Below are 23,560 nucleotides of genomic sequence, written 5' to 3'. Positions count from 1 at the left end.
GTCTTATTGATGGTTTCAAATTCAGGGCTGAAATTTTGGTATTGCTGAGCTCAGCAATATTATAACTATTCATTAGGAGGTTTTACGTTTAATTGACACTCAGTCGGCTACAATAATCAATATTTCAGTTCCCTGCGAAGCAGACATTAAATATCAAATTGAAGTATTTGTGAAAATATTAAAACAAAGGAGATTTCCAGTGTGATTGCATTTAGCTATAAAGATATATTAAGGTGTACTAAATAAAGGTGTATTACAAAATAACTAAAAGCTACCCTGCGACAAAAAGAGTCCTCGATTTCGTATTTTGGCCTGTATAGTTTCGATTTTAAATCAGTGGAAATTAAGATATCGACCAGTGCTCTTTATTAACCGATGTTACAGCACCTGCTGGATAAGTTAAGTTCGGCTTAGCTTACGAAATATCTAAAAATATAAACATATTTTATTTTGCCAGTTATGGTAAAAGGATTGCGTGATAATGACTAGTGACGCAGTTCCGGTAATAACAAAACCTACTTTAACGAAATCTTTAGCGCTGAAATGCGCGCTCGAGAACGAAAGTGTTAACGACAGAAAATCACTCTCTTTTCGCTGAAATATATCTTCTTTTTTGAAATTTAGTCGATTTATAAGGAAAGGATTTCTCACTTCCTACAGAATATGAAAATTTATTAATTCGCCATGAGACGTGACAAATAGTTATGCACTTCAACATTACATATGCAACTAAATTTAGGTATTACATTTCAACACAAATCAAATTATGCATGCAACCTCAGCTATATAAACAACAGACCTGTGCATGACGAGCTTACCGCAGCTGCATAATCTTTCGCTACAAGTTACTGCACTTCACACGAAGTAGCACTGGTAAGTTTTGAACTTTTGCTAAATACCTCGAATCAGAATTGAGGAAACCTCTTCCTTGCCATTTCTTGCTGCTCGATGCTTAGAGTTCGTTACATCACCCTTTTGGGGCATCGGTCTCGCATGAGGGCAGTCGGTTATGATCGCACCGCTAATTTTTTTTTTTTTTTGTTTTCATAGAGAAGATCTAGAAAACGTGAATAGAGAAGGGAAATTTCCAAATTTTACCGTAGACAGCGACTCGACCTCGAGAAAATACTGATTTAGCTGTATTTATTGCAAGTTCAAGCAAACCACAGCAAAGATGGCGGATTTTTTGCAAACAATAATTCAGTTCGAGAAGGATCACTGGGTGGCACTCTTAGTTGGGTTCCTGGTTGTATTGTTTTACTGGTAAGTATTGACAGTAAAATGAGCCAGAAATGCAAAGTGTAATTGGTTCAGCAATACGTGCCAGGATTTTCTAACACTGCGACATTGAATAATCAACCGTGCGTACTGAACAATCGAATGTAACTGTTCAATTGACTAGCCAAATATTGTACTTGGCTGTGTACTTGTGCTCGGTAATTGTACAAGTGTATAATCGAAAGTATAAGCGGAGATCAAAAGAGCACAAATTACACAAATCGCTCTCACATACGATCAGTGCCGTAGATAAAGTTTTTGAACAGACGGTAGTGTTCTTTTCTTTTGGAGATCTTGGAAGAAAGAACAAATAACAGTTTGCAGTTACGTTAAGTCTAAGCCCTGTAGGAGAAGATTTAAGGTGCATTATAGGGGAGATACTGAAGCTTAACACAAAGAAAGAATTCAAGTAACTTATTCAGCTGTTTACATGGGGATGTTTAGATAAGCTGTTTTGTTCCTACACAAGGTACTGTGTTGCCCCATTCACTGTGTTCATGAAACTTGGAATCAAGGGACCAAGACCACTTCCTTTCTTTGGAAACTCAATCAGGAACCTTTTTGATGTAAGTCAGCACTTAATTTTCTGGTGCAAGATTTATGATAGAACAGAAATGTTAATGTCAGTGTTAACTTTTTACCTGAAAAAAAAAAAAAAAATATATATATATATATATATATATATATACATATATATAAATATTATGAGAGGAAAAAACGACGCAACTACATATCCCGACAAGCCTGTTTTGTGAATCGCTTCACTCTTCAGGGGTTTAATTTATACATATATATATGTATATTTCAGAGATTGGAATAGTTCAAAAGTTTGCACTAGTTTAAATGTTGAAACAATCAACTTGAAAATTACTTGTACAGAACTGTCAATGTTTTTATGTTTGATTTTAGCCAAACATTCTTCCAAAACTTCATGTGGAATGGTACAAGAAGTACGGCAAGGTGTTTGGGTATGTGATTTCTTATTCATACTCAATGATTGCATAAATAATCATCATGCAGCTGCGAGAGAGAGAAAGTGCAATATAAGATGGCATAGCACTCCATACTCCTCTGGCTCTGTGTCTCAAAGCTGAGTTTGATAAACTCACTTGAAACTTTTAATAAATAATTGACAATTATCAGTCTATTTACTACACTTAAAAAAATTATGCAAGAATAATTTGTTTTTCTTTTAGGATATATTTTTTCCGTCAGCATATGCTAATGGTTGCTGATCCAGACATGCTTAAAGAAATTCTTGTTAAAGATTTCTCTAAATTTCATGACAGAAAGGTAAGTTAGAGCCCCTGTTTCTTAATTTTTATGGTCTTAATTGCATTAATTGCTGTTTAATAATCCATAACTTCTTCTTACACAAACTCTTCTGAATACTTTCTTCTTCAGTTTGACATGGATTGTGGAAAGTCTTATCAAATTATGGCCCCCTTGTTATTTGTTCAATGAAATGTTCAGAATTTACCTGAGGCTGAAAAAGTAACTCTACCACACCATCAAAATGCTTTGAGCATCAAGGCTTTTGTGTAATTTGTACATCATTTGAATAACATATTAAAACCTGTAAAAATTATTCTCTTAGCCCATTGTAGAGATTCCAAAGCCTTATAACAAAATGTTAACCATAGCACAAGGTCAGAAGTGGAAGGATATTCGCAACACTCTGACACCAACGTTCAGTGCATCTAAAATGAAACTGGTATGTTCATCTGTTGTCATGTAGGTGCTAAATTAAATGAGTGACATGCTATATACAATTAAACTGTCAATTTTTTCCATAGTTATCAAACTAATGGTGTAGGGAAATGTTTCAAAAAATCCAGAATATAAAAGCAGCATGAAAATTCACTACCTTCAGTCCAATAGAGACACTTCAATTCTTATCAATTGCTATCCATACAGTATGTGTTACACAGTGGCTATGACTAAATTAGATAATTACCTGTGTTATCTAAATGACATCTCGTCCATGAAATAAATGTTTCAGATGATGACTTTTATGAATCAAGCTTTGGATACATTTTTGTTGAAAGCAGAGAATGCTTCCAAGACTGGAGAGATTGTAGATTTCCACAGGTAGAGTTATATCATTAGAATTAAAAGATATATGTAGTTCCCATTTTTCATACTTCCAATTGAAATTTCCCCTCCAAAGGTTTTGCTGCTTTTTGTTTCCTTACTCTTCCCAAAGTGAGACTTTTTATATATTTCAAATGCCACTTACTGACTTCCACTTTTTGCTCTGTAGGTGGCTTCAGAGTCTTACCATGGAGGTCATTTTGTCAACAGCATTTGGAGTCAAAGCAGAAACGCAAACTGTTGAAAATGATCCAATCACTGAACTAGCAAAGAAGGCCATGGCACCACACCCTCTTGTTGCATTTGTGTGTAAGGCATTTTCTCTCGTAACTGTCTTTGTCACTACAATTATTTTATGGTGAATTTATCCACAACGTTATTATATGGACACCTATGGTAACACATTTCCTGATTGGTTATCATTGTCATTTTGTAGTGTTATTACCGTTTGGAGACCGTTTATTCAAGTATCTTCCAGACCCTCTTGATTTTGACAAGATTGGGTCTGTAGCAGCTGACATTATTGCTGAACGGACTAAAGAAAATGGAAATCGCAAAGATCAAGTGAGTTGGTTTATATTCTTTATAGACTCAGTACAATAATAGGTTTACTCCTGAAAAAAAAAAACCGCCATGACCGGGCAATTCCTATTTTAACTAATTTCAGTATATAAATATGATTCTTTAAAGCGAAAAGACATGCTCCAAATGATGCTGGATGCAAAAGAAGAAACAGGAGGAGAAAAAATTGACAATGAAGACATTCAAGCCCAAAGTGTCGTATTCCTTCTCGCTGGGTATGAAACTTCTAGTACCACCCTGGGGTTTGTTTGTTATCACCTCGCCCTTGATACGCACATACAAGACAAACTGAGAGACGAGATTGACCATATGTGGCCTGGAGACGAGGTATGAGGGGGCTTAATTTGCTGATTTCCAGAGTAGAGGTTGCCACGTTTTAATATCATTTGATGAGAGAAGTCAAAAGCTGTTGTAGAACAACTCCAACAATTATCCATTTACCGCAAAACGCTTTCGATGTACGTAATATGGTACGAATACGAGAGTAATTTCCGTAAATAAACATCCAAGAGACTGAATGAACACTAGAACAACAAGAACAATTGCAAAATAAACAACAAACAGCACTTTTAAATGATCTTCATTACCAAATGGGAAATCGTATGAAATAAATGCACTCAGCAGTTGAACAAATGAGTTCTAATTCAGGCGTTGCTTTAATTGTTTTAATCATTAAATCTACAGGCGTCGCCGTCGTATGATGTCATTCATAAGATGGAATACCTTGACATGGTTATCAACGAAGCACTCAGAATGTATCCGCCAGGATTTGCGTACGTTAGCCTTTAAGACTTAGCTGTAACTTGTGTTTCTCTTCTTTCTCCTGGAACATAACGAAAGGATCAAAATGTGCAGTGTATACTCTACCTAAAATGGACATTGCTTTGTTTTCAAAAAAGCTTTCAGTTTAACGGGAAACTCCGGTGAATACCTTCTTGTTCTATGTAAAATGTACCCTCATTTGCAAACGGTTTAATCAATTCGCACCTCAGACTTCGAGGCAAATAAAGGGAGCCTCATTTTTAAAGTATCTTAAAGTTGAGGAAACGTTGAGATGAGACGGTTGGAAGACTGCCCCTGTGGATTGCAGAGAACAATTTTAGGTCATTATGCCAGCCCCTCTCCCAAAATCGGTAATTTACTGAGCTAAGCCTGTTTTGCAAACGGTTACTGTCGAAGTCGATGATTATTATGTTGTACATTGGAATATTTTCAGTATTTCTTTGTTTTCATCTTAGAATCCAGAGGGACTGCAACGAGACTTGCACTATCAAAGGAGTTACAATTCCAAACGGAATGCCAATCTTGGCTCCAATTTATGCCATTCATCATGATCCAGAGATTTATCCGGATCCCGAAAAGTTTGATCCAGAGAGGTGAGCCGTGAAAGGCATTCCTATTTTTCTCCCTCTTCATTTAAGGCTACGTTTTTACTGCTTTCATTTCTGTCATATGCAGAGAATTGAATACAGTATTCCAATCTCGTCAGGTTTCCTGTAATTCTTCTATAGCGATAAGTCTTCTCAGATCATTGAAATGTGTGGAAAATCGCTGTGTAAACCGCTGCGGGCTGTGTGAACTTGCATTGAACAGCCCAGTGAACGCTCTTTGCTAGGTTAAATTATCACACTCAACGTATCATGTGGTTATTTGTTTCATCTTCTGATTTAAATTTTTTTGTGCGTTGATTTTGGTAGATTCACGGACGCAGAGAAAGCAAAGCGTCATCCCTACACATATTTGCCGTTTGGCCATGGTCCACACAACTGTGTCGGTATGCGATTTGCTTTGCTGGAAATTAAGCTGACTCTGGTTAGGTTGCTGAAGAAGTTCAAGCTGGAACGTACCGAGAAAACAGCTGTGAGTTTGATTGTTTGGCATTGGCTGATGCTAAGTTAACGCCCATGATGCTTGCCCTTTGCCTTCCTAACTGACTTCAAACAAGATCTTTTGGGCTAGTTTCCTCATAGTAAATAAATTGATCCTCTTAGGAAACCACAGATAAAATTGCAGAAATTTAAACCTAGAGATAAAAATTCGAGCTTGCCAGTGCCTCCCAGATACCTATAAGGCTCTATTACCGACTGCACTGCAAGGCTACACATATAGTATCAATATGATTATCATCATTTATGGGCCATTTTAAGGCAAGACACCTTGTTTAAAGGAAAAAGAAGGAGCGATGTAGAGGTACGAGTGATTGGCGCTGTAACTTTCCAGGTCGATTTTAGTGTCCTCGACTTCTGTCTACAAGTATGTTGGCCAGTAGATAAATTAGTAAAACTGGTTATTTAGCTTTTTTTTATCTTCGCAAAAGCCTTCTAACAAGCATTTTTATACAATTAAAAAATTGAAAAGATAACTTATTTTTTTGTAATATATTATCAGGTTCCGCTGGGCTATGTTGTTGGATCAGTTCTTACCTGCCCTCCAGGAAAGATCATGCTTAAAGTTTCACCCAGAGACTAATACAAGAGGATATTACATTACCTTTCAAGTACACAAATATATGTGTTTGGATAGATATCTAACATCCAATTTCACTATCGTAAACCTTTGCATGTTACGTATTTGCATGTATACTGAACTAAATATGCTGGCAAGTAGAATATAGCGATGATGAAGGAAATAGGGATCTTTGTAGTTCTTCCAAGATTAAAAAATTCTCACGAAATAGTATTGTTGCTGATTATGCTCTAGCCATTGACTCGAGCTGTTTCTACTTATGTTGTGAAAATCCTCTATCAAGGTTTTCTATCAAGTTCAGGAGGTCAGGATTTTTTAAGTGCTTACGGGTACATTGCTGTTTTTTTCTTGAATAGCCCACATAGCGTAACCTCTTGAATTTTATAATGCCCAGTTATCGTAATTCAGGGCTAGAGCATTTTTCTTTGTATTTAAAGATATTTAGTAAAACACAGACAGGCAACATGTACCGTGAAGATAGGTTTTTATTAGTGATAGAATGATAACGTATGGCGATCTCTTAATCTAACTGTAAATTTAGATCTCATTTTGACATCAATAAACTACCTATCAAAGTAACGAAGAATATGTCTCTGTTCGATGCTTTTTAGCGCGATCATTTAATTTTTATCTCGGTTTGAGTGATCAGTGCATGGACAAGAGTTGGCCAAATGCTCAGAGCGTTAGATTCTGAGGCGAAAAGTCTGCATTCGAACCCTGGCATTCCACAGTGACTGTAACTGTGGTCGCCCACGAACTGTTAGGACGAAATAACAAAAAGCTGGGGAATATAATCTTATGGAGTAGCAGAATATGGTAAAAAGCGGGAAACAAAAATCCTGACGGGTTCATGCTATTAAAGCTGATATAAGCTCTGGCAGGATGGGTCTCCTGGCCCGTCATCTAATGAATCAAGTTGAGTGATGAAGCACCAAATATTGACCGATGACCAGACATTTCCAGCCATAGGAAAAAAAAGCGATCTAGAAATATTAAGTATAGCTGAGATCGACCGACACGGTATCTTTGATGCTGGACACGAAAGAAATCGTACCAGATTATATCAGTAACCTATTTCGTGTACTCAACTGCCGAAGTTTGCTACAGGCGGTCTTTTTAAGTGAAAACGCGTTCTAAATCCACAGATATCTTGACAACGGGGATTATTCTCTCTATTCTCTTGAAACTCTTAGGGAGAAATGGCCACTGGACTGAATTAAAAAAACATCCTTAGCCTGAAGAAAACCCTCTGTTATCTACAAGGCATTAATGATATGTTCCGTATTAGTTGATTTATGCTTTGCGTGACTTGTATTTTGTTGATCAGTTTTTTTTAAATAGCACAAATATCAAATCTAAAATCGCAATGTGGACCCGTTTCAAAACGTGATGCATCTCGTGTTTACTTTTAAGACTGAAGTAATTACCTCATAGTGAGTCTAAAAAGAAAACAATAACTTATTGCTGTCGTGACACCCTGACCCTGAACTGTTGCTAATTAAGTCAAAATTTGTAATCTTCTGACTAATTTGCGTTGGATCGCGGGTTGAAATCTACCGGCGCTGACGTTTACAGATCAGGGAGACCTTTGGTTTTAGAGACGAAATTATTCGCTTGTGGACGTAGAATTTTGTTGGTAAGAACATTCTTTGTATTTAAGCACGAAAGTTGAGATCCAAATATGTGTGTTATTTATGTGTTGTATTGCCTTTCCAGTAACCTGTTGTTCCTTGCACGCGAAGGTACCGTTCTTGTGATTTTTGCAGACACAAATTGCAAAGACGGATAGCACAAAAAAGCAGAGGCCAAATTTAGCCTCTACAACCGAAAAAAATGATCGAATAACGCAAAATTTTACAGATTCACAGGAAGTACAAAGCAAAGATGGCGGATGTTCTGCAAGCAGCGTTTCAATTTGCCAGCGATCATTGGATTACTCTTTTGGTCGGATTCTCGATCATATTATATTATTGGTAAGTATGTGAAACATAGGTATGAGCGCAAATGGTCGACTAATGAGCCTAAGAGACGACAGTGGGGTTTTTATAATAACATGATTGGAAATTCGTGGATAAACTGATAGGTGGAGTACAATGGCTGTAAACATATGAAAATCATGTGTGTGCACTGCGGTTGAAGAAACGAATATAGAATCGATCTTCGCAGTTATGAACACTACTGAACTAGTAGTTGAAATAAGGCCTGAAAAAGATTCAGACGCGTACGGGATTTGAACCCATGACCTCTGCGATACCGGTGCAACGTTCTACCAACTGAGCTAACAAGCCAACTGGGATTATCAAATAAAGCTTCAAAGTGATGAATAATGGCTATAAACATATGAAAATCATATGTGTGTACTGCGGTTGAAGAAACGAATATAGAATCGATCATCGCAGTTATGCCGGAACACTACTGAACTAGTAATGACCGGTTCCCAGTTGGCTTGTTAGCTCAGTTGGTAGAGCGCTGCACCGGTATCGCAAAGTTTATGGGTTCAAATCCCGTACAAGCCTGAATTTTTTTTCAGGCCATATTTCAAATGCTAGTTCGGTGGTTTTCATAACTGCGAAGATAGAGTCTATATAGTTGGAGTATTATTCAGGTTGCCATTCCATTTAAACCTTGATAGTATCAGTTCTTTGAGCTAATTTTAGAGACTCTGAAACTCTGAAATGAACATCTCATGAAACCCTAGATTCTGAAAACACCAATGAAGTTTGTCTTTCTGATTGTCTATTTTGAATTCTGCTCTATTGTTTCAACCTCATGGAACTTAGTTAGTATTAATTACATCTGATTGTCACGCAATGTTTCCCGCAAAACCTCCCATATGTCCTGTACCAACACACTCCCATCATCCCAAACCTATGTGAAATCCATTCATGGTTTAATTTTTAACAAAACGGTTTTAATGGATTGGAGGCAACATCAAAACCACAGCTGTAATCGATGTTTTCTCGTTTTAATTTCTTCAAGGCATTGGGTTTCGTACTACACTGTGTTCACGAAACTTGGAATCACTGGGCCTACACCTCTTCCACTTTTGGGAAATACGAGACAAACGCTTCTTAATGTAAACCAGATTTTATTTCATTTCTATTTCTCTCTTGTGTATTTCAATAATGCTTTGCATATGGCGACTTCTAGAACTCGTAATTCTTTCCATAGCATTCTGCTCGCATAAAGAAAGGAATCCTCTGATCGTGTAAAGATGAAGACCCGGCCTTCTCTAAGTTTCTCGAGTAACGATTTTGTTTATCTTCTTGCAGCCAAATTTTGCTCCAAAACTTCATGTAGAGTGGTGTGCAAAGTATGGCAGGGTGTTTGGGTTTGTACAACTTGCTTATTTTCTGAAACACTTATTTTGTTATCAATTTTGGTATTGCAGTCGATAACAATTTCCCAAATAATCCATTGGATACCTAGATAATATGTATGGCCAGTAGTTTTTTGTTCGCACAACCTCATATTAATTAAACTTCTCTCTAAGTAGAAATTCAAATTATCGTAACCCTTTACTACGTTGAAACATACTCATTGATGTACAGTGGAACATAGATGAGGCGCAGCAATTCAACGTTAATGTTAAATGTTAAAACATAATCACCGATGTATAGTGGAACATAGATGAGGTACAACAATGTAACGAAAAAAAAAGTGTGATGATGGCAGATGAAGTACTTTGGGAGCAGAAATTTCTTTTAAGATTTAGTTAGCAGTAAGACTAAGTTCACTAAATATGAGATATGAGCCACAGCTGACTGTTAGAACAGAAGCAAAGTATTCTTCTACTGTAAACAACATAACGAGTAAATTTTTTTTTTCTTTCAGAATGTATTTTTTCCGGACGCCTTTTCTAATGGTAGCTGATCCTGAAATGATCAAAGAGATCCTCGTTAAAGAATTTCAAAAATTCCATGATCGAAAGGTTAAAATGATACATAGTTTTTTCTTTTCCTTAATCATCTTATCTCTTTGTATCGTTATGAAAGACTTAAATTTGTCTTCTTTCAATTTTAGCTCATCGTAAATTTTCCAAAGCCTTATGACAGGATGTTGACCTTAGTACCTGGTCAGAAGTGGAAAGATATCCGTACTACTCTGACACCAACCTTCAGTGCTTCTAAGATGAAGCAGGTGCTTAAAGTCTTATTTGACTGAAATAATTGCATACTCTCTAGGAGTGGTTCAGGGCAAATATTCAGTTATCTTGACTCCAGCAGTGGTATTATCACTTGGGTATCATCAGGATATTATGATGTATTACCAGATATTTTGATTCATGGTTCATATCTATAGCAGCTCATTTGAGAAGACAATTTTAAATCGTTTACTTTTGTGGGAGTTGGGTTGGGTTGACAAAGGTTTTCCTGTTAAGCGTATATGCAGCTGTATGCCGAGAGAGTGAGATGCATAAGAGGACGATTAAATGAACCAGTTAAGTCTAATTACCTGGAGTGTAATCCAACTGAGGCTAAGTGCCCAAAATGACTACCATTGATTTCTAGTTAACTCCCCCTTAAAAGTCAGGCAAAATAAAATCACCTCTTCTTACCTTTATCCCCAACAAGACTGAAGTACTTCAGGTTATTAGAAGGTTGAAGTTGCGTCATTTTTTTTTTTCAGATGATGACATTTATGAATGAATCCGTGGACACGTTTATTGATAAGGTGGACAAAATTTCAGAAACAGGCGAGATAGTAGATTTTCATAAGTGAGTTTATGCAACTAAATTGTAATTGTTATTTCCTTTGTTTTAGCGATAAGATAAGAGGAGTGTCAGTTTACATTTTCATGCACCCCTAAGTATGTATTTAGCGTTTTTCTTTTCATGTCTCCTAGGTGGCTTCAGAGTCTTACCATGGAGGTAATCTTGTCAACAGCATTTGGAGTGAGAGCAGAAACACAAACTACTGAAAATGATCCAATCACTGAACGAGCAAAGAAAGTCATGACTCCTAAACCTATCGTTGGGTTAACATGTTAGTTTCGTATATTTTACCCCACAGTTCAATGCTTGCCTCATGTTATTCATCATTTGGAAAATTCCCGATTTCCTACCTCGAAGCTTTCTCCCCGTCAACCCCCAGGAGTACTTCCTAGAAAGAAGTTAGAGAGAAGTGCCGCTGGATGGCGTCACATTTTCACAACTGGATTGAATAAAATAGGTTTACATTTTCAGTAGTGTGACCAGCGTGGGTTCGCACATTTTCAAGATGTAGGGGCAAGATAATCCTGATAAAGAGAAATTAAGAAATGGGAAGATTTGGGGTTAAAAAAATTGTTACATTAACCCAAAAGTGAGTATAATGCGATCTATAATTGGCCACAGAATAGACTATAACCTCGCCCCCGCGAGGTTATAGAAACTTAGATTATTTATTAGAAACTTATCCCCCCCTCCCTCCCCCCCCCCCCCCCCCGTAGTAATAGAGTAGATCACTCACAAGATCTTTGAAGTTTAAGTTATTTGGGGTTATCAAAACCATTCCTTTTTCAGTGCTTCTGCCGTTTGGAGACCGGTTACTAAACTATCTTAATGACCCCTTTGAGTTTGACCCAATCGGGTCCGTAGCAGCTAATATCATAGCTGAGAGGACAACGGAAAATAGTAACAGGAAAGCCAAGGTAAGTACGATATGCAAGACATTCTACAATCGGTACATATCTTAAACCTGAAGCTGTATTGAACTCGCTGTTCATGCTGATCGTGAAATCTCAACTGTATCCGTATTTCGTTCTGTACAACCTTCGACAGATATTCCAGTCGATCAGATGGAAAACACTTGATTGGTCAGGTCAAAGAGGACTCGTTCATTTCTAAACTCGTTTTCTCAGAGCCGCCTCATTCCCTCCTTATCAATCAAGGATTATTGATTAAAGTTGTCGGTTCCTTACGTTTGATTTTATAACCGATCCTAGTCTTCAAACGATGACCCTAAAAAAATGACCTTATTTCAATTGAATTTCGATACGCGTCGATTTCACTCCTCCCTTACAGCCTTAAGACATGTTATAATATATTTTGAATTATTTCTTACAGCGAAGGGACTTACTCCAAATGATGCTGGACGCAAAAGAAGAAACCGGCGGACAAAAAATTGACAATGAAGATATTCAGGCCCAAAGTCTCGTTTTTCTAATCGCTGGATATGAAACTTCCAGTACCACCCTGGGGTTTGTTTTTTATCACCTCGCTATTGATACGCATGTGCAAGACAAACTGAGAGATGAGATTGACCGTATGTGGCCTGAGGACGAGGTATAAAAGGGCTATAAATTAGTCATGTGTCACCATACTTAAACTATTCTCAATTGATCTTGAAAGAAGGCAAACTTGCGTAGCGATAATGTTGTCGACAGACAATATGATATGAATATGATATGATAAACAGTGAGCATGGACTGGATATTTAAAAAAGCCTGGGTAATTATGCAGTTAACAAATTAAACAAATGATGCGTGCAATTAAATAAACGAATTCAGATTATCGAAAACTTAGAATATTTCCCTTTCTCATAAGCTAACTTAAAATGTTTATGACCTCCCATTAATCTCTTCAGGCGTCGCCGTCATACGATCTGCTTCATAGGATGGAATACCTTGACATGGTCATTAATGAAGCACTCAGAATGTATCCCCCAGGATTTGTGTAAGTGTACGAGGATTCCTTGATATCTTTTAATTTGTGGATATGCTAAGCATAGCAACATGCTCGAGTAATGTAGAGATTCGATTTGCAAATTTCTTGGCGTTTGCTCGGCCCTGGGAGTGTGGAGAGAACATTTGGAATCACAGTATCATTGGCATAAAGTACAAACACAGCGGTATATTTTGATTGCATTCTGCACAATGTACAAAATTAGGATGTTATGTGTTAGCTATTACTTTTCTTGTGTATAATTTACGATTGCACCTCAGACTCCAGAGAGACTGCAACGAAACCTGCACTATCAAAGGTGTCAAAATTCCACAAGGAATGCCGATCATGGTTCCATGTTATGCTGTTCATCACGACCCAGAGATTTATCCAGATCCCGAAAAGTTTGATCCAGAGAGGTGAGATATGTTATTCGTTTGCTGGCACTGATGAATTGAGTTACTGTTTTCGAATTTCATTCGTATCTGACTACTGATATCTGAATGCAGTCTGGACTAGGAAACGGTTTTAACACCACATTCCTTCAGGACCCTCCTGGAATAGTGTTTTGGTTTCCAACAGGTTCACAGAAGACGAAAAAGCAAAGCGTCATCCGTATGCATTCATGCCGTTTGGTCACGGCCCCCGCAACTGTGTCGGCATGCGATTTGCTTTGCTGGAAATTAAGCTGACCCTGGTGAGATTACTGAGGAAGTATAAGCTGGAACGGACGGAGAAAACAGCGGTAGGTCAGCTGATTGCTGCAATAATTGATTATTAACGATTTCATAGAAAATTTGTTTGCTAAATCCAATCGTTTTTGTCAGTCATTGTCGACCAAAATGTGTGTCGTCCAAGTTTCAACATAAACGTTTAGTGTCTCTGAGCGAATTATGAAATGTGATTGCAGCTTTCTGAGGCCAAATCTGTGCTTTCTCGCAAAAACGTTCTTGAGGAATTTCCATGTAACTCGTTGCAGGACCTTATAACTTTGTGTTGACCGCACTCTCCACCATCATTGTTCATGATCACTGTTGTGTATCTTGTAGGTTCCATTGGATTACGTTGTTACCTCTACAATGTCCTGCCCGCAAGGACAAGTAATGCTGAAAGTTTCACCCAGAGATTAGAAAACTAAGTGGTGCCTGGACATCAACCTCAATTACTTTTACACTGCTTGACAAGTTTATGTCAGGCTTGGATAGTTTAGACTGAACTGGCTTTAATCTGTCTTTTTAATTACAGTACTTCTTTTGTCAACGTTTTCATGGAAAAAATGTAAAGAAAAAGTTCCTATGAATTTGTCTTGTTTTGTCTGTTTGTTTTAATTTCTGTCGAGATATCATGTACCGTTCTCAAATTTTGTACTCATGTTATTGATATGGATCACAGCTCACTGAGCCGTGTAGAGCATGATATGTTTTTATATACGACTCTTCCAAAACCGAATCCATGAAAAACGAGTCTACGAGCGAGACAGCGATATGGTATTAAGGCCGTGTAAGTAAAAAACAGCATCAGGCTCGGAATATTTCAGTAAGGAAGGCTCATAATCGTCTCCATCCTGCAGCATTCACGAACAGAAACTATCATTGCAATTGTCTTACTAATGCGGTCAATACTCTTACGGTCACCGCAGTGGTTAGAGTGGTCCTGAACGGCTTCGTTGCTCGAGCTCCGAGTATGAGCACCAAATTATCGCTCAGCATCTGTGTGTGCAAAAAAATTTAAGATTGGTCCTACAATGATTTAGTAAGTGTATTCTATGAAATTATATAAAGCAATGACCAACCACCTAATCTGTCTACAGTTTGATTAGGAACACAAAGTAGCATAACAGCCATGAAATAGTTGCTTTTGTTTTTAGGATCATTTTGAACCGAATGGGTAACTTCCTTCAACAAAAATTATCTCCTTTAAAGCATTCAGTCATTTTTCCATCAAAGTTGTTTAGCGTATCTACGGTTTTTCTAGAAAACCTCCAGGAATCACAAAGGTTAACTTTCTTAAGCGGTTTCTGCTTTGACAGAATTAATGTTCACCAACTTTATTCTTGTATGAGAGACATTGTAGGCCGTAGGTCTAATGTCAGAAAGTTACTTTGGAAGGTCACGGAAAGTCAAGTTTACAAAGGGGGAACGATCAACCGCTGTGAACCTCTTGATAAAATTTCGACTCGCTGGTTTAAGGACATCCTCTTTCATTTGCGCACATTGCATCATTCAGGTGCGTGGAAATCATTGCATTATATTTCACGCACTGCGGTTTTGACGTCAGAGCAAACTGAGAACCCGTTACTCTCTAGTTACTTTGGAAGAATAAACTCGCTTATCCCTTTTCGTTCACAACGCATCTACTGAAAAGTATACCCCTTAAAATATGAGTAGAGCCACCCGGGCATTTCTCCTAGATATTAAAAATAAATAGCAATTCTGGCTCGTCTACCGTGACATCGATATCTGAAACCTCTCTCATTACAAAATTTACATACCGTTGAAAGCTTCTATTTAAGGTCCCGCCATGCACGGACATGTATAATACTCACTATCTTAGAGTTGATCACAAGCCTGTAAACGCACTTCAGCCAGTTTGTGTAGCAGACAACATCAATTCAGTGAAGTAAGAATTGATGTACTTTGAGTGTTAAGTCTTCCAACCATAAAACGTATCAAATGTGTTTTAATTTATTGTTAAATTGGGAGCTGTAAGGATGTGTTCCAGATCTCCCTGGGCTTCGATTGCACGTAATCTTGCGTTTGGGAGAAAAGGAGTTCCAAAGAGCAACAACTGAAAATAAGGTTAACGAATCTCTTCTACTCCAGACGAGTATAGCCACCTCTACCAACAAGGCAACGCTGTTCTGCAGCTGCACACAAGTGCATCCAAGATGGCTGAAATAATTCAGTTTGCGAGCGACTACTGGGTTACACTTTTGGCTGGTTTCCTGATTCTTCTGTTTTACCGGTAGGTGAGAGACGATGGATTGCTAAACTGCTTAATGTCCACCGATAACACATCATGGATTCAATTGTATCAGAACTTGGTATTTTGGAATTGCTATGAATTTCTACGGATTATTTTCATGGGTCACGCAACCGTGACACCTTGTTCTTCCAATAAATAGGTAAATGTACCAACGAACTTATCTGCGACCGCTTAATTAACTCTTCTCTATCAATAGATACTGTGTTGCACCATTCACCTTATTCAGGAGGCTTGGAATCAGAGGGCCCACACCGCTTCCACTTTTGGGAAATTCAGGAAGAGTCCTTTTGGATGTAAGTCGCTGATTAATTATCATTTGTTTATTTAGGATGGGGCGAGTCGGAGCATATTTATTAATTACGACCAAACTGGACAGTTTTAATTTCACGACATAGATATTGTTGAAATCAAATAAAACCTCTAGCATGTTGGTTTCTTTTCACAGCAAAATATTGCTCCGAAGCTTCATCGAGAGTGGTGTAGGAAGTATGGCAGGGTGTTTGGGTAAGTTAATCAGGAGCCAATTTCATTGTTCGAGTCCAACATGATGACATATCTTTTGGAATGGTGATACGCTAAATCCATGCAACATAGAACTTTGGGTGTTTAAAGACATTATTTGCGTACGGATTGTTTCGGGTGATGTGAAGTCATATGTATTCTTGGTTTTGTCAGGATGTACTTTTTTCGTCAGCCTTTTCTGATGGTGGCTGATACGGAAATGATCAGAGATGTCTTTGTCAAGGAGTTTCCCAAATTTCACGATAGAAAGGTAGTGTTATCGTAGAGTAGATTAATAACCAGTGCATGGTACGTCCCATGAACCAAACACAAAATCATCAGGGCTTTCCCACAGCAGACTGTGCTCCAAACACGATACTCTGTTCTTTCCTTCTATTCCTTCCTCCTTACCTCTCCCGCTCTCCCATTCAAAGTGACACCGTGTGTGCTCTTGCATTGCTAAGCAACAGTGAACAGAGGAATTGGGATTTGTAATGGCAATTACACTATTTTACTGAAGTGCATTTGCAGCCAGGCAAAGACTAGTGTTCACGACTCTTGGACGTTCTAAATGCAGTTAGATCAAGCAACAGCAATCAAGTGTCAAGAATTTGATGTCACATTCACTTTGAAAGGATGTCGTCTGTTTTATCATCAGAACTCCTTAAAATTACGAAAACCCTATGACAAAATGTTGGCAATAGTTACTGGTAAAAAATGGAAGGATATTCGAAGTACTCTGTCACCAGCATTCAGTGCCTCTAAAATGAAACAGGTACGTAGATTTCGGACTCAAAATTAAATAACCTCTGTGCACTAGAATGATAATTAACGAAGGTTTTTATGAAAAGGAAACGTTTGAACGACATTCAGTATGAAGCACATCTCAGTGGTAGAGGCTGTAATTTTTAGGATATAACTAATTGAATGAAATAACGAAGCATTTTGCATAACCATAACCGTTCATATAGTTAAATGTTTTTAAATTTATGATTTTTTGGCGAAATGGCCAGATTTAATTATAAAGCTTACAATAGTAGTAAATTGATTTTAAAGAACCCTTTTGAACTTATTGAAGAAATCAAGTAAATCGTTGAACTTAAAGTTTAACCATATTGTAAATCACATTTGTCACTAAAAAATAATAACCATGCATCAAGTTTAACATTAGAGAGATGTTTACTATCGATTGTAGAATGCTTATATTACACATTTTTTTTCAGATGATGGCGCTGATGAATGAAGCAGTGGGAACACTTATGAAAAAAGTGGACTATATTTCAAGAACAAAAGAGATTGTTGACTTCAACAGGTGATCTTGTTTTTATGCGAATGTCCTTCCTGATTTACTCGTGTATTAGGGCTCTGAAATACAATGTAAGCGAATACAATTTTATCTCAATAATGTATTAGCGTTCAGCATTAACTGTTCAGTTGAAGCTGCCCTCGTCATTCTTCTTTTCCTTTTTCCCGTTCTAAATAGAGCACAGCGTCTGCTGAGGTCACCTCTAAAGTAAGGGTTATTAAACCTGAATATATTTTATCCCATAGTTGGCTCCAGAGTCTTACCATGGAAATAATTCTGTCGACAGCGTTTGGAGTCAAAGCAGAAACACAGACTGATGAAAATGATCCAATCACTCAAATGGCAAGAAAAGCAACAACACTACATCCCATCATTGGCGTTCTGTGTAAGATCTGACTTCCCTTCAACCTCTTAGCCTTGAGGAAAGCATTTAATACGTTGAAAAAATGCTCTCTAGCGTAAACGCAACGTAATATAAGGTCCGGAAACTGTATCTCTGACTTAGAGAAGGTTGATATACTGAAGCGTTCCTGAAACCATTCCCCGTACTAATGTATTCTGATATTAAGCGTATTTTGAAATCATTCGCTCTGTTATTTAGTTCTTCTGCCTTTTGGAGACTGGTTATCCAAGTACGTTCCAGACCCATTTAATTTTGAGAAGATGTGGTCTCTTGCTGAAAACATTCTTGCTGAAAGGACGAAAGTAAACGGAACAAGCAAACCACAGGTGAGTAACAAACTATGAAGCGCAATCCTTTACACCTCAGCATTAGTTTACATATTCTCCATACTGTCCATACTGTCTATACTGTCTCCATACTGTTTACATATTCTCCATACTGTCCATACTGTCTATGCTGTCTCCATACTGTTTACATATTCTCCATACTGTCTATACTGTCTCCATACTGTTTACATATTCTCCATACTGTCCATACTGTCTATACTGTCTCCATACTGTTTACATATTTTCCATACTGTCCATACTGTCTCCATACTGTTTACATATTCTCCATACTGTCCATACTGTCTCCATACTGTTTACATATTCTCCATACTGTCCATACTGTCTTCATACTGTTTACATATTCTCCATACTGTCCATACTGTCTCCATACTGTTTACATATTCTCCATACTGTCCATACTGTCTATACTGTCTCCATACTGTTTACATATTCTCCATACTGTCCATACTGTCTATACTGTCTCCATACTGTTTACATATTCTCCATACTGTCCATACTGCTTATACTGTCTCCATACTGTTTACATATTCTCCATACTGTCCATACTGTCCATACTGTCTCCATACTGTTTACATATTCTCCATACTGTCCATACTGTCTCCATACTGTTTACATATTCTCCATACTGTCCATACTGTCTCCACACAGTCTCCATACTGTTTACATATTCTCCATACTGTCCATACTGTCTCCATACTGTCTCCATACTGTTTACATATTCTCCATACTGTCCTCTTCGCAATTTCTATTGTATTATAAGGGAGAATTGTGAGAGCCTCTAAACTGGTAATCGTTTCCTTTATTCTCATGGCCTTTATATTTGATTCAAGAGTGACACTGTAGGGAGGAATTATAAGCCAGTCACTATTTGGGTTTAAAGGGTTAATTTAAGATGAAGAGATAGACTTGAGCATACAGCCCCACGCGAATAACAAGTTCTTTTGATGCAGAAGCTGTAGTTACGGCTTACCAAAATAGCTTTCTTTCAGCGAGGGGACATGTTGCAACTTATGCTGGATGCGAAAGACGAAACAGGGGGAGAAAAGATTGATTATGAAGACATCATTGCCCAGACTTTGGTTTTCCTTATCGCTGGTTATGAAACAACAAGTACCACTCTGGGCTTTGTTTGTTATCATCTTGCTGTTGACACGCATGTGCAAGACAAACTGAGGAATGAAATTGACCGTCTATGGCCCGTAGACGAGGTATGAAGCCGTTTTAGCGCATAACGTAATAGAGCTCTGCCAAGGGCATAAAACGGTTTTCATTACGATAGAAACAAACAGATCCCTTGGCTAAAAGATAGTCGAGCTTTTTAGTTTACTATTCTCCCCTCTTGATCTTTGTGTCCTAACATAAGAAGGCTTCAAACGCAATTTGCAATTTTGATATCCCCCTTTAACCTTCTCTTTTTTTTCAGGCGTCACCGTCTTATGATGTCCTTCATGAGATGGAATATCTCGACATGGTTATAAACGAAGCACTCAGGATGTATCCCCCGGGCTTTATGTGCGTATAGGAAGTATAAAAACAATCTCTACAACCCCGCTTAGTAGACAGCTTTTCAATGTTCGACCATTGGCGCGAATTCAAAAATTATCCAGTCTCGTAATGATGAGATTTAATTTATTATAGACGAAGGAAAGTCACGCGACACGAAATTAAATTAATGTCGGGTTGATGTATGTAGATCAAGACAAAATGATTGCTTGAAAAAATTTTCTTTGTTGATAGAAATTGCGATGTCTAAATATTCCAGGGATTTCTGAGTCCTAGTCAACTTTAACGTACGTTGGATTAAGACCCTTATCACCGATACTATACTGGCACAAGCCTTACTCCCATTAGCTATCTAAAGACTCGTGGTTGGTTCACTAGTTCTACAGTTGTTTCGAGAAAGGTTGTCGGAAAAAAGCTATTACAACACGCGACGACCCGAAAGGTATAGTGAGTAGTTTTCAGGTTATCACGGTTTCTTGAGCTTAGGATTTCAGCGGAATCTTAGAAAAAGTCACTGTAAGGACGATACATTATGTTTTTGACGAATTTATTCAAATTCATTGATAGCGGACACCCGAATAACCTTTCAAGGTTATCGCGCCTTCTACTAAAAAGGCGCCCTTTTGTCTGTGTTGTGGTTTTGGTTTCTTCCGTTTTCCAGCGAACGGAGGTACAAGGAAAGTGCGAGGAAAGTGCCGGGAAAGTGTGAGAAAAGTAGGAGAATATTGAGTTCAAAGTGTGATAAAAGCGCGGTAAACGTGCGGGGAAAGTGCAGGAAATATGCTAACATAGTACCCAAAAAGTGCAAGAAGAGTATGATTAAAGCGCGATTAAAGTGCATTCAAAGTGGGTGGAATGTTCGAGAAAAGTGAGAGGAAAGTGCAGAGAAAATTGGACAAATGGTATTCAGAATAGAATAGAATATAAAATAACGTAACAACAGATGTCAACGTCATACCTCGAGCGTAACAGAAAACTGGTACGAGAATAGGGTTACTGGTCGTTTCGTAACCAAAGTCGTTTCGTACCCAGCTAAGACTATTCATGTCCAGTCGGTTGACTCGTTACGTACCCATACAAGAGCCCATTACTCCTGACCCACACTAATAAAGTATGTTTTCCATGTTAAATATGTTTAAAGAAAGGTCGGTTTCTTATGTTAAATGACAATACTACCTGCGTGAAATAAGTTGTCACGTGGCGTCCATTTCTGATAAGCGACGGAAAAGAAGCGTAAAAGTGCCGTAATGCAGTGAGATTGTCGCGTGCACTTTTGTCCTTTTTTCCGACAACCTTCTCGAAATAGCTGTATTTTGTGTTTACATCTACTAGGTTTTGTCTAAATTTACTTGATTTCCGTCCCAGGACACAGAGAGATTGTAATGAAACCTGCACCATCAAAGGGATTAAAATTCCGAAAGGACTGCCCGTCATGATACCAATCTATGCCATCCATCATGACCCAGAGTTTTGGCCGGAGCCAGAGAGGTTTGATCCGGAGAGGTGCGAAAATGACGTCGGCATTTCTAAATATTCTTGTTTAGTGTTTTCTTCAGGGCTCAGAGTTATCGGAATGAAGAATCCCCGAATATTATTTCATCATATTCTTTCGCCTTATCCCAGCCCTCATGAACAATTGGGAGTCTTTCACCTATTGCCATGATGGTCATTTTGATCTCTCTGATCTTTTTAAAGAGATCGGCTTTTGTAAGTTTTGCCTACGCTTTTGACGCAAAGGTTTTCAGATAATTCCCTCTTTTCGGAAAAATCTCGTCTTAATTCCTGTTGACTCATTAATGTTGATAGGTTTACAGAGGCGGAGAAAGCAAAACGTTCTCCTTATGCGTTCCTGCCTTTTGGTTATGGTCCCCGAAATTGCATTGGCATGCGATTTGCTTTGCTGGAAATTAAGCTGACGTTGGTGCGATTACTGAAGAAATACAATCTAGAGAGCACCGAGAAAACAGCGGTAAGTTTGACTACAATTTAGTTAGAATTTAAATCCTTACAGCGACAGCTCTCGTTTGCTTTGTACCTTGTCAACAGAAAGGGCAATCTCGGCCAAAACCCATTGACTACTCACGTTGGAAAACACTTTTAAAGTTAAAATTCGTGTCGATGCAGATCTGCGGATCGAATCTGCGGATGGTTTAAGTCTACCTATTGAATTATGATACATACAAAAAGTTAGACGCAAAGATATGTAACTTTATACGCTTACCATTTTAAGCCGTTACTTTTGTAATATTCATATCATTTCTATGCAAGTAGGAGCTCTGTTTGTTTCCTCTTTTGCAGGTTCCCCTGAATTTTGCAGTAGCTCTCTCCCTTACGTGTCCTCCGGGGAAAATCATGCTACGAGTTTCCAAGAGGGAGTAAAGCAAGGTTTTGATCGCTGCCTGCACAATATTAGCAAGTACAATGTAATTGGGTCACTCAGTCAGGCAACTTAAATGTTTCAAAAGAAAACTGTTTGTAGAAGGAGGAAAAACCAATTTTTTCCATCACTGCAGATTGATGTGGAGGCGTTCGTAGTAATATTCCATGTATAACTTATGGTGAGAAATTCACTGCTGCCAGCTACAATATTCAACAAATTATTCACCAAAGTAGAGGTAAATATACACCACATTCACCAACATTGAGGTGAATGATCGTTTCAGTATACACCACACAGATACCAAAAAGTGATTTGATTCTCCCAATATACCGAAAATGATCAGAAATTTAACTCTTGACGCGTGGTTTTGTTCGGAGGAGAATTGAACGTTGCTATTCATTTCTGAACTAGCCGATCAGCGCACGTGTAAAGCACTATTTACTTGTGTGGTAAATACTAATACATCATGTATTATATTCTCTCAGATCTTTGAAGGGCAAGACATGATAATAAATATATGTATACTAATAGAGAAAAGAAAATGGTGAACTATGGCAAAATCACTCACGATGAAAACCGATCATGTTTCGGCGGATTTCCTCGGTATTTAAAGTGTCAAAATACGCTTGTGCAGAGAAATTGTATACATAAAATCTTTGTAGACCAAAAGGAACTGTAGAAATGTTCAATTTAATGTTAGGGGCACTATTCAAGGACGAGTTGCTTTTGAGTTGATTTGAGCTCGGAGGCTGGTAATAAATGTTATTCACTACCGTAGACGGCTATGTATATGACCACAATACTTTGTGATAACTGTGCTTTGATTAAACGCTTTTTTAATAGGATACAGTCTTCGCAACTACAATTTTGAATTAGATACCCGTCTCTTTTATCAGGATCCGCGATAAATTGAGCGAGGTTAAGATTCCAAAAAAACTAATTTTGATTTTAGAATCATCACTTCTCGCTTCTCATGCGTTTCTTTTTTATCCGTTACAAATTTTCAATTTCTGGTTTTTTTTTTCTTCCCTCTATTGATCATCCACCACCCTTTGACTTGATCACATGTTC

The 23,560-nt window shown here is 37.9% G+C and overlaps 3 protein-coding genes across 8 annotated transcripts; all 3 read left to right on the top strand.

Moving 5' to 3' along the window:
* The first annotated feature begins 731 nt into the window (after positions 1-731).
* Positions 732-7,003, top strand: LOC149049958 (cytochrome P450 3A7-like). Of its 3 annotated transcripts, none has more exons than XM_089197609.1 (14): positions 732-873; positions 1,154-1,263; positions 1,748-1,844; positions 2,188-2,246; positions 2,475-2,571; positions 2,876-2,992; positions 3,281-3,369; positions 3,542-3,681; positions 3,809-3,936; positions 4,063-4,281; positions 4,639-4,727; positions 5,193-5,330; positions 5,652-5,814; positions 6,343-7,003. In XM_089197609.1, exons 2-14 carry the CDS (start codon positions 1,175-1,177, stop codon positions 6,421-6,423), a joined length of 1,506 nt encoding a protein of 501 aa, XP_089053735.1. In that variant the 5' UTR covers positions 732-873; positions 1,154-1,174; the 3' UTR covers positions 6,424-7,003. The 3 variants fall into 3 exon arrangements, with proteins under 3 accessions (XP_089053735.1, XP_089053734.1, XP_089053736.1); XM_089197608.1 differs by having other exon boundaries at positions 740-873; positions 1,051-1,263; XM_089197610.1 differs by having other exon boundaries at positions 771-873; positions 1,723-1,844.
* A 768-nt stretch (positions 7,004-7,771) lies between these two features.
* Positions 7,772-14,364, top strand: LOC113674740 (cytochrome P450 3A29). Of its 2 annotated transcripts, none has more exons than XM_089197613.1 (14): positions 7,772-8,056; positions 8,281-8,393; positions 9,400-9,496; positions 9,693-9,751; positions 10,255-10,351; positions 10,444-10,560; positions 11,050-11,138; positions 11,267-11,406; positions 11,925-12,052; positions 12,468-12,686; positions 12,988-13,076; positions 13,346-13,483; positions 13,647-13,809; positions 14,114-14,364. In XM_089197613.1, exons 2-14 carry the CDS (start codon positions 8,305-8,307, stop codon positions 14,192-14,194), a joined length of 1,506 nt encoding a protein of 501 aa, XP_089053739.1. In that variant the 5' UTR covers positions 7,772-8,056; positions 8,281-8,304; the 3' UTR covers positions 14,195-14,364. The 2 variants fall into 2 exon arrangements, with proteins under 2 accessions (XP_089053739.1, XP_089053740.1); XM_089197614.1 differs by having other exon boundaries at positions 7,933-8,056; positions 8,187-8,393.
* A 1,185-nt stretch (positions 14,365-15,549) lies between these two features.
* On the top strand, positions 15,550-23,334 carry LOC113674840 (cytochrome P450 3A14). Of its 3 annotated transcripts, none has more exons than XM_027191337.2 (14): positions 15,550-15,683; positions 15,887-16,028; positions 16,246-16,342; positions 16,495-16,553; positions 16,725-16,821; positions 17,209-17,325; positions 17,774-17,862; positions 18,102-18,241; positions 18,458-18,585; positions 19,596-19,814; positions 20,030-20,118; positions 21,475-21,612; positions 21,916-22,078; positions 22,408-23,334. In XM_027191337.2, exons 2-14 carry the CDS (start codon positions 15,952-15,954, stop codon positions 22,486-22,488), a joined length of 1,494 nt encoding a protein of 497 aa, XP_027047138.2. In that variant the 5' UTR covers positions 15,550-15,683; positions 15,887-15,951; the 3' UTR covers positions 22,489-23,334. The 3 variants fall into 3 exon arrangements, with proteins under 3 accessions (XP_027047138.2, XP_089053730.1, XP_089053731.1); XM_089197604.1 differs by having other exon boundaries at positions 21,442-21,612; XM_089197605.1 differs by having other exon boundaries at positions 15,554-16,028.
* Positions 23,335-23,560: the final 226 nt, after the last annotated feature.

This window comes from Pocillopora damicornis, chromosome 2, assembly GCF_964200805.1.
Source record: "Pocillopora damicornis chromosome 2, jaPocDami1.2, whole genome shotgun sequence".
NCBI classification, from domain to species: Eukaryota; Metazoa; Cnidaria; class Anthozoa; order Scleractinia; family Pocilloporidae; genus Pocillopora; species Pocillopora damicornis.
This window is presented reverse-complemented; position numbering and strand designations above follow the sequence as displayed.

What these genes read in the sequence shown, in the direction of transcription:
- LOC149049958 (XM_089197609.1), top strand. Translation starts at nt 1,175, where the DNA reads ATGGCGGATTTTTTGCAAACAATAATTCAGTTCGAGAAGGATCACTGG. An exon ending in ATATGTGGCCTGGAGACGAG is followed by an intron (nt 4,282 to 4,638) that starts GTATGAGGGGGC and finishes TTAAATCTACAG; the next exon opens with GCGTCGCCGTCGTATGATGT. An exon ending in GAAAAGTTTGATCCAGAGAG is followed by an intron (nt 5,331 to 5,651) that starts GTGAGCCGTGAA and finishes TGATTTTGGTAG; the next exon opens with ATTCACGGACGCAGAGAAAG.
- LOC113674740 (XM_089197613.1), top strand. Translation starts at nt 8,305, where the DNA reads ATGGCGGATGTTCTGCAAGCAGCGTTTCAATTTGCCAGCGATCATTGG. An exon ending in CGAGACAAACGCTTCTTAAT is followed by an intron (nt 9,497 to 9,692) that starts GTAAACCAGATT and finishes ATCTTCTTGCAG; the next exon opens with CCAAATTTTGCTCCAAAACT. An exon ending in GAGATAGTAGATTTTCATAA is followed by an intron (nt 11,139 to 11,266) that starts GTGAGTTTATGC and finishes CATGTCTCCTAG; the next exon opens with GTGGCTTCAGAGTCTTACCA.
- LOC113674840 (XM_089197604.1), top strand. Translation starts at nt 15,952, where the DNA reads ATGGCTGAAATAATTCAGTTTGCGAGCGACTACTGGGTTACACTTTTG. An exon ending in ATGTATCCCCCGGGCTTTAT is followed by an intron (nt 20,119 to 21,441) that starts GTGCGTATAGGA and finishes TACATCTACTAG; the next exon opens with GTTTTGTCTAAATTTACTTG. An exon ending in AGAGCACCGAGAAAACAGCG is followed by an intron (nt 22,079 to 22,407) that starts GTAAGTTTGACT and finishes CCTCTTTTGCAG; the next exon opens with GTTCCCCTGAATTTTGCAGT.